The sequence below is a fragment of the Cyprinodon tularosa genome, unplaced genomic scaffold (genome assembly GCF_016077235.1).
Source record: "Cyprinodon tularosa strain WSP-4 unplaced genomic scaffold, ASM1607723v1 ctg958, whole genome shotgun sequence".
NCBI lineage: Eukaryota > Metazoa > Chordata > Actinopteri > Cyprinodontiformes > Cyprinodontidae > Cyprinodon > Cyprinodon tularosa.
The window spans coordinates 1-15,123 of NW_024039738.1; the positions used below are offsets into that span (position 1 = coordinate 1).

Genomic DNA, 15,123 nt, shown 5'->3' on the forward strand with positions numbered 1-15,123 from the left:
GCCCCTGTTTCCAAGTCCAACCCCGTCCCAGCTGTCCTTTCACAGTCCAAACCTTTCACAGTCCCATCGTACCTGTCTCAGGCCAAACCCTATCCCAGCTGTCCTGTCCCAGTCCAAACCCATCCCAGCTGTCCTGTCCCAGTCCAAACCCATCCCAGCTGTCCTGTCCCAGTCCAAACCCTATCCCAGCTGTCCTGTCCCAGTCCAAACCCATCCCAGCTGACCGTTCCCAGTCCAAACCCCTCCTTTCTGACCTGTGCCAGTCCAGACTTGTCCAGTCTGACCGGTCTCAGTCCTAAACCGTCCTGTCTGACGCTGGCCAGTCTAAACCCATCCTGTTTGACCCGCCCCAGTCCTAAACTGTCCTGTCTGACCCCTCTCAGTCCAACCCTGTCCAGTCTGACCTTTCCCAGTCCAAATACATTCTGTCTGACCCGTCCCAAACCTAAAACATCCCATCTCTCCTGCCCTAGTCCAAATCTGTTGCGTCTGACCTTTCACATTCAAAATCTGTCCTGTTTGACCAGTCCCAGTCCTAAACCTGTTCCAGTCCAAACCCGTCCCATCTGACCTGTCCGTGCCATCTGATTTGTTCCAGTCCAAACTTGTCCTGGTCCTAGTCCAAAATGTCCCAGGTAAAACCCGTCCCACCTGACCTTTCCCAGTCTAAAAACCCGTCTCGTCAGTCCAAACCTAGTCCTGTCTTGACCGTCCTAGTCCAAAACCCTTCCCCGGTCAAACTCCTCCCATCCAGTCCTTTGTTTCTCCCTGATTGTGTCAGACCCAGACCTTCATATCAGAATCCTGTTTCTAGTCTAAAACAATGTATCTCCTGCTGATCTGAAAAATCAATGCCAGTGATAAGATTGTCAGAAGAAACTAAAATCTGCACCTGTTTAACTATGAAGAACCTGATCAGGAAATCTGCTTAGTTTGTTTCTGGGTATTTGACCTCATTCTCAGCAGAGCTGGAGGTTGGAACACCATTAGTGTCCAAATTGAGCCATGTTAAAGTGAAGTAATTAGGTTGCCTCTGTACAGATGTTAATCTGTCCTCAGTGTTATCGCATCAGTCTATGGTCTACTCAATCATTGCCTACCATCAATCGATCCATCTGCCATAAAGAGCTGCAACAGAGAGACAGCCAACAGAGATCAGAGGAAGAGCCAAACTGAATACTGCAAGTCTCCAGCCAAAGTATTCTGAGCAACCGCGAACTGGTATCCTGCTGGACCCCAGATGACCCCCAGATGACCACCACTAACACTCTACCACTACACAACCAACAACCTCAGATATCCAACCAACCGTCAGGAAGAATCAAGCAGGGATCTACAGTCAGGAGGCATTTCCAAGCAGGCTAGTACCAGAATCCTGCAGAGGCCCATACAGAATCCAGCAGAAATCCAACTTTAACATTTAACCCATCGGTACTCACCTATCCAGCAGAACTGAGCAGATGGCATCTGACTGCCCCCTGACCACAAACTGCTCTGATCACCAGAAACGGGTGGGGATTGTGGACCTTATGGACCTCCCCGGTCCCAGCCCCACTCACGGCTTGGTCCCGGAGCAGCATCTGTTTCCTACTGTGGATGTTCCTGTGCATGCCCATTACATCATCGGCTCAGTGATCCTTTTGTTGGGAGTGACAGGAATGCTGGGAAATGCTCTGGTCATCTACGTCTTCTGTCGCAGTAAGACATTGCAATCTCCCAGCAACCTTCTGGTGGTTAACCTGGCAATGGCTGACTTCCTAATGTCAGTGACGCAGTCCCCGGTCTTCTTTGTGGCGAGCCTGCACCGCCGCTGGGTGTTTGGAGAGTTTGCCTGTGAGCTGTATGCCTTCTGCGGTGCTCTGTTTGGCATCACGTCCATGATGACACTCACAGCCATTGCAGTGGATCGGTGCTTGGCAATCACACGACCACTGGTGCTGCTAGGTGGAGTCAGCCGGCGGCGGCTCTGTGTGGTGGTCATGGGGGTCTGGGTGTACTCACTTGGCTGGAGCCTGCCTCCATTTTTTGGCTGGAGTGCCTACATCCCTGAGGGCCTGCAAACATCCTGCAGTTGGGACTATATGAGCTTCACAGTCACAGTGCGCACCTACACCATTTTTCTTTTTGTCTTTGTCTTCTTCATCCCCCTCGCTGTCATCGCCATTTGCTACTTGGCCATCTTCAGGGCCGTGCGGCAAGCAGCTCAGGAGATAGAGAGGCTAAACTGTGGAGAGACCATCAAGGCTTATGACCGTCTGCGTAGTGAATGGCGGATGGCCAAAGTAGCTCTGGGAGTGATTCTGCTGTTCGTTGTGTCCTGGTCACCATACTCTGCTGTTGCTTTGACTGCAACTGCTGGCTATGCCCACCTGCTGACTCCTTACATGAATTCAGTACCTGCAATCATCGCCAAGGCCTCTGCAATCCACAACCCCATCATCTACGCCATCACACACCCAAAGTATCGTGCCGCCATAGGCCGCCATTTCCCCCTTCTGCGTGGTGTGCTGCGACTGCAGGACAAGGACCTGCACTCTTCCTTCTGTTCCAGTGCTGCTTCATCTCGCCGGGCCACGCTTACCAGCTCCCCAGGAGTCCGTCTGGGTGCTGGTGTCCAAATCAATGGACGCTGGAGAAAGAGCCGCTTGTCCTCAGCTTCTGACAGTGACTCCTGCTGGACAGAGAGCGAAGCTGATGGCTCGGGTGCCTTGGCAACAGTTGTCAACCGGCGTCCTTCCACTGAGTTAAAACCTGAGCTGTCGGACTCGGCCCTCATGAGACAGCTGACAGGGCCCACCAGACAAACCGACAGCGAGTCACCTGACCGCTGTGCGAAAATGGAGACAAAACCCTTGCTGGTCCCTCTATGATGTCACCTCCCTTGGAAGCCATAGCACAACCCTCAGTCCTGGACCTCAACGCTCAGTCCTGTAGCCCAACCCTCAGTCCTGTAGCCCAACCCTCAGTCCTGGACCTCAACGCTCAGTCCTGTAGCCCAACCCTCAGTCCTGTAGCCCAACCCTCAGTCCTTTACACAACCCTGAGTCCTGGACCTTAACCCATAGTCCTGTAGCCCAACCCTCAGTCCTGTAGCCCAACCCTGAGACCTTGACCTTAACCCATAGTCCTGTAGCCCAACCCTCAGTCCTGTAGCCCAACCCTGAGACCTTGACCTTAACCCATAGTCCTGTAGCCCAACCCTCAGTCCTGTAGCCCAACCCTGAGACCTTGACCTTAACCCATAGTCCTGTAGCCCAACCCTCAGTCCTGTAGCCCAACCCTGAGTCCTGGACCTTAACCCATAGTCCTGTAGCCCAACCCTCAGTCCTGTAGCCCAACCCTGAGTCCTGGACCTTAACCCATAGTCCTGTAGCCCAACCCTCAGTCCTGTAGCCCAACCCTGAGTCCTGTAGTCCAACCCTCAGTCTGTAGCAGTCTGTAACAGTAAAACGTATTTTATTGGCCTTAAAGACATGTATAGTAAGTATAATTAAACTTGCCTTGCTTCGCCTGCATAGTTATTTTTTATTATTGATTATTTTATCACTTTTCAGTTCATTTTAATTCCTATCATACTTAGTTTTAATAATATTTCCCTCGCCTTCTATGGCACTGTATTGGAAGCGTATCCGTGTTATTTTTAATTTTTTTTTAATTGTCCTGCTACTGTAATATGCTATAAATAAACAACTTGCCTTTTCAACATGGTTTTACCATACTGTGTCCATTCCTGGCTGTGTATTGTTGTCTATAAGGTCTTTGGGTATTCAGCCACTCACAGTGACATTTTAATTACTGTTGGTTCTAACAATTCACCCATCAATAGTAAACTTACCTTCACTAAAACCTTTTTATCCTGCTTAGAAAATGTTGGTTTTGATCTATGAAATGATTCTCCACACATGAGAGGACATTAATCTGACATTTAATCTGCTGTTGTGGCCTTAGCCCCTCCTCTGCTGATGAACTTCTTGTAACTGGCCGTTTATCTAACATTTCTTAAAGGTGTGTCAGCAGTAAAGACTTCTGACTCGTTTCCTAACATTAGGAATATCATCTGATCTAAGATCAGCTCACATCTCAGGTTATCAACCTGAATGATAACCTGAGCTCTCAGCTCAGAAACGTTGCTCTGTGACCTTCTCCCACTCTGCTTCCCTGCTGAACTCTGATCAATGAAAGCGAAATGTCGTCAATTAGAACGACTCCATGAAAAACTGGTCTTTCAACCAACAATCTGCACCCGACTGGACTATAGCGCTCTCTCCTCTTTGGCCTTCCTTAAAATACCTCCATAGTCCTCAGCTGGATCAGACCTCAGCTGCCCCGTCTATCCAGCGCATCATCCCAGTCCTCCCAGCAGCTCCACTGGCTCCCTGTACAGGCCTGCATTCAATACAAACTCTCCTGGTGACATTCAGGACCCCCCCTTACCCCATGTCCTGTATGTTCCTGCCCCCCTCCCTCTGCTCTACAGTCTCACCACCGCCCTGCAGGCTTTGCTCCTCACCATAACCGCCATTGTTCTCTCCTCTCTAACCTCTGAGCCATTTCCAACTAGCCTTAAATTTCTAAAATACTCATCCAACTTATAATAACCAGTATGTTCCAGTAAAGTCCAGCCTCCAGTACTGAAACAGCTCAGCTAATACTCACCGTCTGACTCAGGTCTCCTTTCTATTCTCACTCCATCCTTCTCAATAGACCAATCAGCATCATTCCCTCCTCCTCTCCTAAAACAAGCCGCTCAGCTCTGATCTGTCCCCTGTCACTGCTGGTTTTCCTCAGGGCTCCATCCTGGGACCCGGAGTTTTTACCATTTACCTTCTGGTTGTTATCATAGTTATGCTGATGACACCCAGCTCTATCTATGTGGTCAGCCAAACTCTCTCCTTAATCCCTCACCTCATGTCTCACTGAAATTAAAGCCTGGTTCTCCCCTAACTTCTTTAAAGTAAATATCTGCTAAACAGAGATCCTCCTGGCAGAAACCAAACCAGTTTAATCCCAGACTGACATTTTCTGTCTATAGACAGCTCCGCAGTCTCTCCCTCGCTCCCTGTCATTCAGCTCCCTCGTCAATAACCTACATCAATTGTCTTTGTCTCTTCCTGCTCTGCTTCTGTTCTGGTTCATAGATTCATCACCTCCCACATTAACTACTGCTTTATCATCAGAAATATCTCCTCCAGAACTCGTTTATCACCTACAGAGCTTTCTCCTGTTTATTTTCCTTTATTTGTTCCAGGAGACGGTGCATATTAAAAAACATTTCTGCAGTTAAGGTCAGATGGGATGGGTTTGGACTGGGACTATTCAGAAAGCTGTTTTTTGTCGCCCTAAAAGAATAGAAACAAAATATAATTTTATCACATCAAAACAATTTAAAAACACAAAAGATTACCAATTATCCAATAATCAGACAAAGACTTGAAGATGCAAGAGGCACATATAAACGAAGGCAGGCAGGCAGCAGGGGGCAGCAGAGGAGGCTGGTGTCAGTTGGTGCTGACAGCTCCAACTGTCAATGAGCCATTTCTTTAACTGGATGTGAGGCTGTGCAGAAGGTCAGGATTGATGGATGGGGGCCGAGGGTCGGGATGGATGCGGTGCCGAGGGTCGGGATGGATGCGGTGCAGAGGGTCGGGATGGATGCGGTGCAGAGGGTCGGGATGGATGTGGTGCAGAGGATCGGGGTGGATGCGGTGCAGAGGGTCAGGATGGATGGATAGGGGGCCGAGGGTCAGGATAGATGCGGTGCCGAGGGTCGGGATGGATGGATAGGGGGTCGAGGGTCGGAATGGATGCGGTGCAGAAGGTCAGGATTGATGAATAGGGGGCCGAGGGTCGGGATAGTTGCGGTGCCGAGGGTCGGGATGGATGGATAGGGGGCCGAGGGTCGGGATGGATGCGGTGCAGAGGGTCGGGATGGATGGATAGGGGGCAGAGGGTCGGGATGGATGCGGTGCCGAGGGTCGGGATGGATGCGGTGCCAAGGGTCGGGATGGATGGATAGGGGGCCAGAGGGTCGGGATGGATGCGGTGCCGAGGGTCGGGATGGATGTGGTGCAGAGGGTCGGGATGGATGCGGTGCAGAGGGTCAGGATGGATGGGGTGCCGAGGGTCGGGATGGATGCGGTGCAGAGGGTCGGGATGGATGCGGTGCAGAGGGTCAGGATTGATGGGGTGCCGAGGGTCGGGATGGATGCGGTGCAGAGGGTCGGGATGGATGCGGTGCAGAGGGTCAGGATGGATGGATAGGGGGCCAGAGGGTCGGGATGGATGCGGTGCCGAGGGTCGGGATGGATGTGGTGCAGAGGGTCGGGATGGATGTGGTGCAGAGGGTCAGGATGGATGGGTGCCGAGGGTCGGGATGGATGCAGTGCAGAGGGTCGGGATGGATGTGGTGCAGAGGGTCAGGATGGATGGGGTGCCGAGGGTCGGGATGATGCGGTGCAGAGGGTCGGGATGGATGCGGTGCTGAGGGTCGGGATGGATGCGGTGCAGAGGGTCAGGATGGATGGGGTGCAGAGGGTCAGGATGGATGGGGTGCAGAGGGTCAGGATGGATGCGGTGCAGAGGGTCGGGATGGATGGGGTGCAGAGGGTCAGGATGGATGGGGTGCCGAGGGTCGGGATGGATAGGGTGCAGAGGGTCGGGATGGATGCGGTGCAGAGGGTCAGGATGGATGCAGTGCTGAGGGTCGGGATGGATGCGGTGCAGAGGATCGGGATGGATGCGGTGCAGAGGGTCAGGATGGATGGGGTGCCGAGGGTCGGGATGGATGCGGTGCAGAGGGTCAGGATGGATGCGGTGCAGAGGGTCAGGATGGATGCGGTACAGAGGGTCAGGATGGATGGGGTGCCGAGGGTCGGGATGGATGGGGTGCCGAGGGTCAGGATGGATGCGGTGCAGAGGGTCAGGATGGATGCGGTACAGAGGGTCAGGATGGATGGGGTGCCAAGGGTCAGGATGGATGGGGGTGCCGAGGGTCGGGATGGATGCGGTGCAGAGGGTCAGGATGGATGGGGTGCCGAGGGTCGGGATGGATGGGGTGCCGAGGGTCGGGATGGATGCGGTGCAGAGGGTCAGGATGGATGCGTGCAGAGGGTCAGGATGGATGCGGTACAGAGGGTCAGGATGGATGGGGTGCCGAGGGTCAGGATGGATGGGGTGCCGAGGGTCGGGATGGATGGGGTGCCGAGGGTCGGGATGGATGCGGTGCAGAGGGTCAGGATGGATGGGGTGCAGAGGGTCGGGATGGATGGGGTGCCGAGGGTCGGGATGGATGCGGTACAGAGGGTCAGGATGGATGCGGTGCAGAGGGTCAGGATGGATGCGGTACAGAGGGTCAGGATGGATGGGGTGCCGAGGGTCGGGATGGATGGGGTGCCGAGGGTCGGGATGGATGGGGTGCCGAGGGTCGGGATGGATGCGGTGCAGAGGGTCAGGATGGATAGGGTTAGGGTTTGATCTGGTTGCAGGAGGGATGAATGAGCGCTCCTTTTTCCAACCAGGCTGTAAAAGTCTCTGACTAAAGGAGCTGCTCAGCTCCTCTCCAGGCTGCTGCAGAGGGTGGAAGGTGGCGTCCATGATGGATGGAAGCTTGGACAGCTCCCTCCTCTCAGCCACTGAGTCCAGACTGCAGCCCAGGACAGAAATGGACAGTTTGTTCAGTCTCCTTCTGTCCCGCTCTGCGCTGCCTGGGGCCCAGCAGACAACAGCGCAGAGGAGGGCTGATGCCTCCACAGAGTCAGAGAAGGTTTGAAGCAGGAGACTGATCACTGCAAAGGACCTCAGCCTCCTCAGGAGGGGGAGGGAGGCAGCTCTGGGCCTCCTTCTACAGGGAGTCGATGTTCAATTCATCCATCCATCCATTATCTGACACGCTTGTCCCAGTTGGGGTTGCGAGGGTTTCTGGTGCCTATCTCCAGCAGTCAATGGGCGAGAGGCGGGGTCCATCCTGGACAGGTCGCCAGTCCATCGCAGGGCAACACAGAGACACACAACCATTCACAGACACACCTAAGGAGAATGTAGACAAGTCAATTAACCTAACAGTCATGTTTTTGGACTGTGGGAGGAAGCCGGAGTACCTGGAGAGAACCCAGGCATGCTCAGGGAGAACATGCAGACTCCATGCAGACCACTGAGCCACTGAAGAGCCCCTGTTCAATTCTATTCAGTTTATTTCTATAGCTCCAATTCACATCATGTCATCTCAGGTCACTTTATAGATCCAGAACAACCAGATCATCCAGTCAGATTGATTCAAAGTTTTCTATCTAAGGAAAACCAGCTGATTGCATCGACTCATTGACTCTTCAGCAATCCCTCACACTAAGCATGCTTGTAGCGACAGTGGAGAGGAAAAACTCCCTTTGAACAGGAAGAAACCTCCAGCAGAACCAGGCTCAGTGTGAGCGGCCATCTGCTGAGGCCCACTGGGGTTCAAGGAGACAGAAGCAGACATAGAAAAAGAAGCATAGATACAAAAGGCAACTGTCAACCAGCTCCACAGGAAAAGAAACTAGAAACAAAGGTGTTGATGGCAGCAGCACAGCTGATATTTCTCTCCAGGATGGAGTCACAGCCAAACAGGAACAGACCAGATGAAGCTACTATGAGAAAAAGCAGAGAGAGCAGAACGTTAGAGATTGAACTAACAGATTCTGCAGAGTGGGAGAATAGAGATAGAATGAAGCAGAATGATGAAAAAGGGGTCCCTATGTCCTCCAGCAGTCTAAGCCTATAGCAGCAGAACTATAGAGATAGAATGAACCCCCCCCCCCCCCCCCCCCCCCCCCGCGAGTTCTGGAATAGGCCCAGGCAACGTTTGATGTTTTGATGTGTGCGTTTGCAGAAGTATAATCTGCCCTTCAGCTTAAAGCAGCATAACTATAGAGATAGCTCAGGATAACCAGCTGCTCTGTTAGGAACATAAGAAGCAGTTTGATTCCTGAAGTCTGGTAGTGAGAGATGGAAACTGATCCGACATGGTTTCAGTCGCTGTCAGACATGTTTTAAATCTGAATCCTGTGAACAGATCTCTGATCCAGCTTCTAACAGGTGATGGTGAACGTTAGGACGTGAAATTCTCATTTCACTAATCATAATTTATATTCTAAGATTATAAGATAACAGAAAAAGTCAAAGTCTCCAGTCCACTTTATTCATGAAGCTAACTGCTTATTTCTGGACCGGTTCAGGAACCACCTTGGTCAGTCTGATCCAGTCCAGTTCTGACAGTAATGGCTGACTGGGCGCCCAGGTTATCAGGCTCTTGGATATTTTGGTCAAAGTAAGCATCTCTCCCAGCATATCTTTGTTTCAGACGTAGTCCTGTTTCTGCTACTGTGAATCCAATACAGTAAACAGAGTAACCACACACCACTGTGTGACCTCTGACCTTGGTGATGGAGGAGGGGTTATGCAAAGCCAAATGCTGCCTATAGCGGTGGTAACCATGACAACCAGCCTCTGGCAGCAGAAGAATCTGTTTTTTCCTCTGTAACAGGAAGTGTGTGTGAGGCGCTGCATCGCGTGCCAACACTCTCCACTATGAGCAGCGTTGCATGACAAGCTGCGACCGCAGGCTGACACATGGCAGAACACGAGAGAACGCCGTGTTCTGCCTTCTAACCTGGTAAACACGCTCTCATCGTTCTGATGGACCTCCCCCGCCTGTTAGGAGCTCGATTTAGAAAGACCCTAAAGCAAAACAACAAACGGCTCTAAAGGGTTCTGGTCTCTGGAACCAGGAGGCCCAGTCTGCCTCCTTCAGAACCTGCTGGGAATTTCACACGGAACCAAACATCAGTCTGAGAACAAAACAAGTCCTTTGGTTCTAGAGCAGACAAACAGCAAGACCTCCAAGATCCACTGGATCAAGGTCTAGAGAACTGGATGCTATCAGCTACTAGTCAGTGACTGGATGGTTCCAGCTACTAGTCAGTGACTGGATGGTTCCAGCTGCTAGTCAGTGACTGGATGCCATCAGCTACTAGTCAGTGACTGGATGGTTCCAGCTGCTAGTCAGTGACTGGATGCTATCAGCTGCTAGTCAGTGACTGGATGCCATCAGCTGCTAGTCAGTGACTGGATGTTATCAGCTGCTAGTCAGTGACTGGATGATATCTGCTACTAGTCAGTGACTGGATGGTTCCAGCTGCTAGTCAGTGACTGGATGGTTCCAGCTGCTAGTCAGTGACTGGATGATATCAGCTGCTAGTCAGTGACTGGATGATATCTGCTACTAGTCAGTGACTGGATGATATCAGCTGCTAGTCAGTGACTGGATGATATCTGCTACTAGTCAGTGACTGGATGATATCAGCTGCTAGTCAGTGACTGGATGATATCTGCTACTAGTCAGTGACTGGATGATATCAGCTGCTAGTCAGTGACTGGATGATATCTGCTACTAGTCAGTGACTGGATGCTATCAGCTACTAGTCAGTGACTGGATGCTATCAGCTGCTAGTCAGTGACTGGATGATATCTGCTACTAGTCAGTGACTGGATGGTTCCAGCTGCTAGTCAGTGACTGGATGGTTCCAGCTGCTAGTCAGTGACTGGATGATATCTGCTACTAGTCAGTGACTGGATGGTTCCAGCTGCTAGTCAGTGACTGGATGGTTCCAGCTACTAGTCAGTGACTGGATGTTATCAGCTGCTAGTCAGTGACTGGATGCCATCAGCTACTAGTCAGTGACTGGATGCCATCAGCTACTAGTCAGTGACTGGATGGTTCCAGCTGCTAGTCAGTGACTGGATGATATCTGCTACTAGTCAGTGACTGGATGGTTCCAGCTACTAGTCAGTGACTGGATGGTTCCAGCTGCTAGTCAGTGACTGGATGATATCTGCTACTAGTCAGTAACTGGATGCCATCAGCTGCTAGTCAGTGACTGGATGGTTCCAGCTACTAGTCAGTGACTGGATGCCATCAGCTACTAGTCAGTGACTGGATGGTTCCAGCTGCTAGTCAGTGACTGGATGCCATCAGCTACTAGTCAGTGACTGGATGGTTCCAGCTGCTAGTCAGTGACTGGATGCCATCAGCTACTAGTCAGTGACTGGATGGTTCCAGCTGCTAGTCAGTGACTGGATGCCATCAGCTACTAGTCAGTGACTGGATGGTTCCAGCTGCTAGTCAGTGACTGGATGGTTCCAGCTGCTAGTCAGTGACTGGATGGTTCCAGCTGCTAGTCAGTGACTGGATGGTTCCAGCTGCTAGTCAGTGACTGGATGGTTCCAGCTGCTAGTCAGTGACTGGATGATATCTGCTACTAGTCAGTGACTGGATGGTTCCAGCTGCTAGTCAGTGACTGGATGGTTCCAGCTGCTAGTCAGTGACTGGATGGTTCCAGCTGCTAGTCAGTGACTGGATGATATCTGCTACTAGTCAGTGACTGGATGGTTCCAGCTGCTAGTCAGTGACTGGATGCCATCAGCTACTAGTCAGTGACTGGATGATATCTGCTACTAGTCAGTGACTGGATGGTTCCAGCTACTAGTCAGTGACTGGATGCCATCAGCTACTAGTCAGTGACTGGATGATATCTGCTACTAGTCAGTGACTGGATGGTTCCAGCTGCTAGTCAGTGACTGGATGGTTCCAGCTGCTAGTCAGTGACTGGATGATATCTGCTACTAGTCAGTGACTGGATGGTTCCAGCTGCTAGTCAGTGACTGGATGATATCTGCTACTAGTCAGTGACTGGATGGTTCCAGCTGCTAGTCAGTGACTGGATGGTTCCAGCTGCTAGTCAGTGACTGGATGATATCTGCTACTAGTCAGTGACTGGATGGTTCCGGCTACTAGTCAGTGACTGGATGGTTCCAGCTGCTAGTCAGTGACTGGATGGTTCCAGCTGCTAGTCAGTGACTGGATGGTTCCAGCTGCTAGTCAGTGACTGGATGCCATCAGCTGCTAGTCAGTGACTGGATGATATCTGCTACTAGTCAGTGACTGGATGGTTCCAGCTGCTAGTCAGTGACTGGATGATATCTGCTACTAGTCAGTGACTGGATGGTTCCAGCTGCTAGTCAGTGACTGGATGGTTCCAGCTGCTAGTCAGTGACTGGATGGTTCCAGCTGCTAGTCAGTGACTGGATGATATCTGCTACTAGTCAGTGACTGGATGGTTCCAGCTGCTAGTCAGTGACTGGATGCCATCAGCTGCTAGTCAGTGACTGGATGCCATCAGCTGCTAGTCAGTGACTGGATGTTATCAGCTGCTAGTCAGTGACTGGATGCCATCAGCTGCTAGTCAGTGACTGGATGCCATCAGCTGCTAGTCAGTGACTGGATGATATCTGCTACTAGTCAGTGACTGGATGCCATCAGCTGCTAGTCAGTGACTGGATGCCATCAGCTGCTAGTCAGTGACTGGATGCCATCAGCTACTAGTCAGTGACTGGATGCCATCAGCTGCTAGTCAGTGACTGGATGCCATCAGCTGCTAGTCAGTGACTGGATGCCATCAGCTGCTAGTCAGTGACTGGATGCCATCAGCTACTAGTCAGTGACTGGATGCCATCAGCTACTAGTCAGTGACTGGATGCCATCAGCTGCTAGTCAGTGACTGGATGCCATCAGCTGCTAGTCAGTGACTGGATGTTATCAGCTGCTAGTCAGTGACTGGATGCCATCAGTTACTAGTCAGTGACTGGATGCCATCAGCTGCTAGTCAGTGACTGGATGCCATCAGCTACTAGTCAGTGACTGGATGCCATCAGCTGCTAGTCAGTGACTGGATGCCATCAGCTGCTAGTCAGTGACTGGATGCCATCAGCTACTAGTCAGTGACTGGATGCCATCAGCTGCTAGTCAGTGACTGGATGCTATCAGCTGCTAGTCAGTGACTGGATGCCATCAGCTGCTAGTCAGTGACTGGATGCCATCAGCTGCTAGTCAGTGACTGGATGCTATCAGCTGCTAGTCAGTGACTGGATGCCATCAGCTACTAGTCAGTGACTGGATGATATCTGCTACTAGTCAGTGACTGGATGATATCTGCTACTAGTCAGTGACTGGATGTCATTAGCTGCTAGTCAGTGACTGGATGATATCTGCTACTAGTCAGTGACTGGATGGTTCCAGCTGCTAGTCAGTGACTGGATGCCATCAGCTACTAGTCAGTGACTGGATGATATCTGCTACTAGTCAGTGACTGGATGGTTCCAGCTACTAGTCAGTGACTGGATGCCATCAGCTACTAGTCAGTGACTGGATGATATCTGCTACTAGTCAGTGACTGGATGGTTCCAGCTGCTAGTCAGTGACTGGATGGTTCCAGCTGCTAGTCAGTGACTGGATGATATCTGCTACTAGTCAGTGACTGGATGGTTCCAGCTGCTAGTCAGTGACTGGATGATATCTGCTACTAGTCAGTGACTGGATGGTTCCAGCTGCTAGTCAGTGACTGGATGGTTCCAGCTGCTAGTCAGTGACTGGATGATATCTGCTACTAGTCAGTGACTGGATGGTTCCGGCTACTAGTCAGTGACTGGATGGTTCCAGCTGCTAGTCAGTGACTGGATGGTTCCAGCTGCTAGTCAGTGACTGGATGGTTCCAGCTGCTAGTCAGTGACTGGATGCCATCAGCTGCTAGTCAGTGACTGGATGATATCTGCTACTAGTCAGTGACTGGATGGTTCCAGCTGCTAGTCAGTGACTGGATGATATCTGCTACTAGTCAGTGACTGGATGGTTCCAGCTGCTAGTCAGTGACTGGATGGTTCCAGCTGCTAGTCAGTGACTGGATGGTTCCAGCTGCTAGTCAGTGACTGGATGATATCTGCTACTAGTCAGTGACTGGATGGTTCCAGCTGCTAGTCAGTGACTGGATGCCATCAGCTGCTAGTCAGTGACTGGATGCCATCAGCTGCTAGTCAGTGACTGGATGTTATCAGCTGCTAGTCAGTGACTGGATGCCATCAGCTGCTAGTCAGTGACTGGATGCCATCAGCTGCTAGTCAGTGACTGGATGATATCTGCTACTAGTCAGTGACTGGATGCCATCAGCTGCTAGTCAGTGACTGGATGCCATCAGCTGCTAATCAGTGACTGGATGCCATCAGCTACTAGTCAGTGACTGGATGCCATCAGCTGCTAGTCAGTGACTGGATGCCATCAGCTGCTAGTCAGTGACTGGATGCCATCAGCTGCTAGTCAGTGACTGGATGCCATCAGCTACTAGTCAGTGACTGGATGCCATCAGCTACTAGTCAGTGACTGGATGCCATCAGCTGCTAGTCAGTGACTGGATGCCATCAGCTGCTAGTCAGTGACTGGATGTTATCAGCTGCTAGTCAGTGACTGGATGCCATCAGTTACTAGTCAGTGACTGGATGCCATCAGCTACTAGTCAGTGACTGGATGCCATCAGCTGCTAGTCAGTGACTGGATGCCATCAGCTGCTAGTCAGTGACTGGATGCCATCAGTTACTAGTCAGTGACTGGATGCCATCAGCTGCTAGTCAGTGACTGGATGCTATCAGCTGCTAGTCAGTGACTGGATGCCATCAGCTGCTAGTCAGTGACTGGATGCCATCAGCTGCTAGTCAGTGACTGGATGCTATCAGCTGCTAGTCAGTGACTGGATGCCATCAGCTACTAGTCAGTGACTGGATGATATCTGCTACTAGTTAGTGACTGGATGATATCTGCTACTAGTCAGTGACTGGATGTCATTAGCTGCTAGTCAGTGACTGGATGCCATCAGCTACTAGTCAGTGACTGGATGCCATCAGCTACTAGTCAGTGACTGGATGCCATCAGCTGCTAGTCAGTGACTGGATGCCATCAGCTCCTAGTCAGTGACTGGATACCATCAGCTGCTAGTCAGTGACTGGATGCCATCAGCTGCTACTCAGTGACTGGATGCCATCAGCTACTAGTCAGTGACTGGATGCCATCAGCTACTAGTCAGTGACTGGATGCCATCAGCTACTAGTCAGTGACTGGATGCCATCAGCTGCTAGTCAGTGACTGGATGCCATCAGCTGCTAGTCAGTGACTGGATGTCATCAGCTACTAGTCAGTGACTGGATGCCATCAGCTGCTAGTCAGTGACTGGATGCCATCAGCTACTAGTCAGTGACTGGATGCCAATC

General features: G+C 51.3%; 1 protein-coding gene across 1 annotated transcript; it reads left to right on the plus strand.

Moving 5' to 3' along the window:
* The first annotated feature begins 195 nt into the window (after nucleotides 1–195).
* Nucleotides 196–3,847, plus strand: opn4.1 (opsin 4.1). Its single transcript, XM_038275395.1, has 2 exons — nucleotides 196–2,896; nucleotides 2,957–3,847. The coding sequence occupies exon 1, from the start codon at nucleotides 1,461–1,463 to the stop codon at nucleotides 2,868–2,870; it is 1,410 nt and encodes a 469-aa protein (XP_038131323.1). The 5' UTR covers nucleotides 196–1,460; the 3' UTR covers nucleotides 2,871–2,896; nucleotides 2,957–3,847.
* Nucleotides 3,848–15,123: the final 11,276 nt, after the last annotated feature.